Source organism: Daktulosphaira vitifoliae, unplaced genomic scaffold (assembly GCF_025091365.1).
Source record: "Daktulosphaira vitifoliae isolate Bord-2020 unplaced genomic scaffold, ASM2509136v1 Scaffold_1841, whole genome shotgun sequence".
In the NCBI taxonomy this organism is placed as follows: Eukaryota; Metazoa; Arthropoda; class Insecta; order Hemiptera; family Phylloxeridae; genus Daktulosphaira; species Daktulosphaira vitifoliae.
The window spans coordinates 1-1,673 of record NW_026101401.1 but is presented as its reverse complement, the minus strand read 5'-3'; the positions used below and the strand labels follow the sequence as shown (position 1 = coordinate 1,673).

Here is a 1,673-nt window from a genome sequence, read left to right as displayed (position 1 = left end):
ACAAAAATATTGAAGAGTAAAAAATGTGTGAACTCAATGAAAGCTAAATTAGTTTCCTTCATAAACATAAATTATAGCATCTATTTTAAATTAGTATTTATAATTATTCATAATGGTAAATATTACCGTCGTTCATTAGATGATAAGGTTCCCTGTTCCAATTTAGCTGAATTGAATGCTAAAACTTTACATGCATCATTTGCAAAATCCAAGTCTCGTACTTCAGATGGAGAAACTGAAATTAAAGCAAATGCTTCTTTATCTTCTTTCATAGGGGCACTTCCAACCTATACATTATATAATTTATAGTAAAACAACAATTTAAATTAAAAAAAAAGTCTTCACCTTAGACATAACGGGTTTTTCTTCATCTTTGTCAATGGGTATTGATGTACTATGAACCCAAGTATTTGTACATAAATGATGTAATCTAACATAAGATGATTGAGGTACTAAGGAATCTCCTCGGCTTAAGGTTGTTGGATCTAGCTCAAAAAGTGAAGCTATCTCATTGGAATGAGGTACTGACACCAAATGATATACAGGGCTTCCATGAACATCTAATTATGATGATAAAATATAATAAGAACTAATTTATTAAATAAATATCAATTTTTATGTATATAAAGAAATAATACAAATAATTAAGTTTATTTAGATCAAGTGTACGAATTCAAAATATGATTTAATATTTAAAATTTGATTTAATAGAAATACCTCTTAATTTTGAACGCATTTGATCCATTGTTTCATCATCATCAATTTCAGCAGCTAAATAATGTCCTGTTGCTAAGTGTTTAAATCTAAATAAGCAGTTCCAGTGACCAGCACCTCCTCGACAAGGATCATGTTGTACAACCTAAATAAAAAAATTGAACAGCTGTCCTATATCGAATAATTCTATTAGATTATGTACCTCTACTTCCCACAATGCTTTGCTACTAGTTGCAGAGGTTGCTGATGTACGACCAGTTGTTCGCAGAAATACATGTTGCTTCTTTTTATACTCATCCATTGTCAAAAATTTTTCCTGTTCAGCATGAAATAAACGTAAAACATCTCCACCTTTCAAAATTTCTTCCTGGTTATCTCTATGTTCCATAAAAAGGGTTATCTTCCATGATGTTCCAGAATTTACAACATTAACCTATTAATTAAAAAATAACTAAAAATGTTTTTAACTGAGAAGTTATTGGTTTTAATATTATGGTGTTTTTGGGCTATCAATTCTTTTACTCATTTAAATTGTTGTTACTTGATTGAGAGCATATAACTGAGGTAAAAAATATAGTAATATTATTGTCACAAAATCAATTTCAATACTTTTATACAATCTTGTTTATTATCTATAAATGTGGCTGTACTATGTTCCAATTTTTTAAGTTAAAGTATAAATAACTATTTAGTGTAATTATTATTTATATTTATCTTAAGAAAATATTGTACACAAATTTATGATAAAAAACATACTTGTATTTTATAATTGTAATTAAAAATTTTTATTTTCCATTTAAGTAAAAGAAAAATTTCTATTACTTCTTAAAAAAAATATGCCTTCCAATATAACTAATGGTACACAATTTTTACATTAACAAATATTGTATATATTGGTTGAAATACATTTAAAATCGAAAAAATTTCCAATTTGGTTAATATATATCTTTAATTGTAGA

General features: G+C 26.5%; 1 protein-coding gene across 1 annotated transcript; it reads right to left on the bottom strand.

Moving 5' to 3' along the window:
• Positions 1-126: 126 nt before the first annotated feature.
• On the bottom strand, positions 127-1,167 carry LOC126909890 (inositol 1,4,5-trisphosphate receptor type 1-like; the record flags this gene model as incomplete). The annotated part of the gene is made up of 4 exons (XM_050692302.1): positions 917-1,167; positions 718-859; positions 346-560; positions 127-287 (listed from the first exon to the last, which is right to left on the bottom strand). Coding segments are annotated over exons 1-4 (704 nt in total), but the record flags the coding sequence as incomplete, so codon positions are not given.
• Between the last annotated feature and the right edge of the window lie 506 nt (positions 1,168-1,673).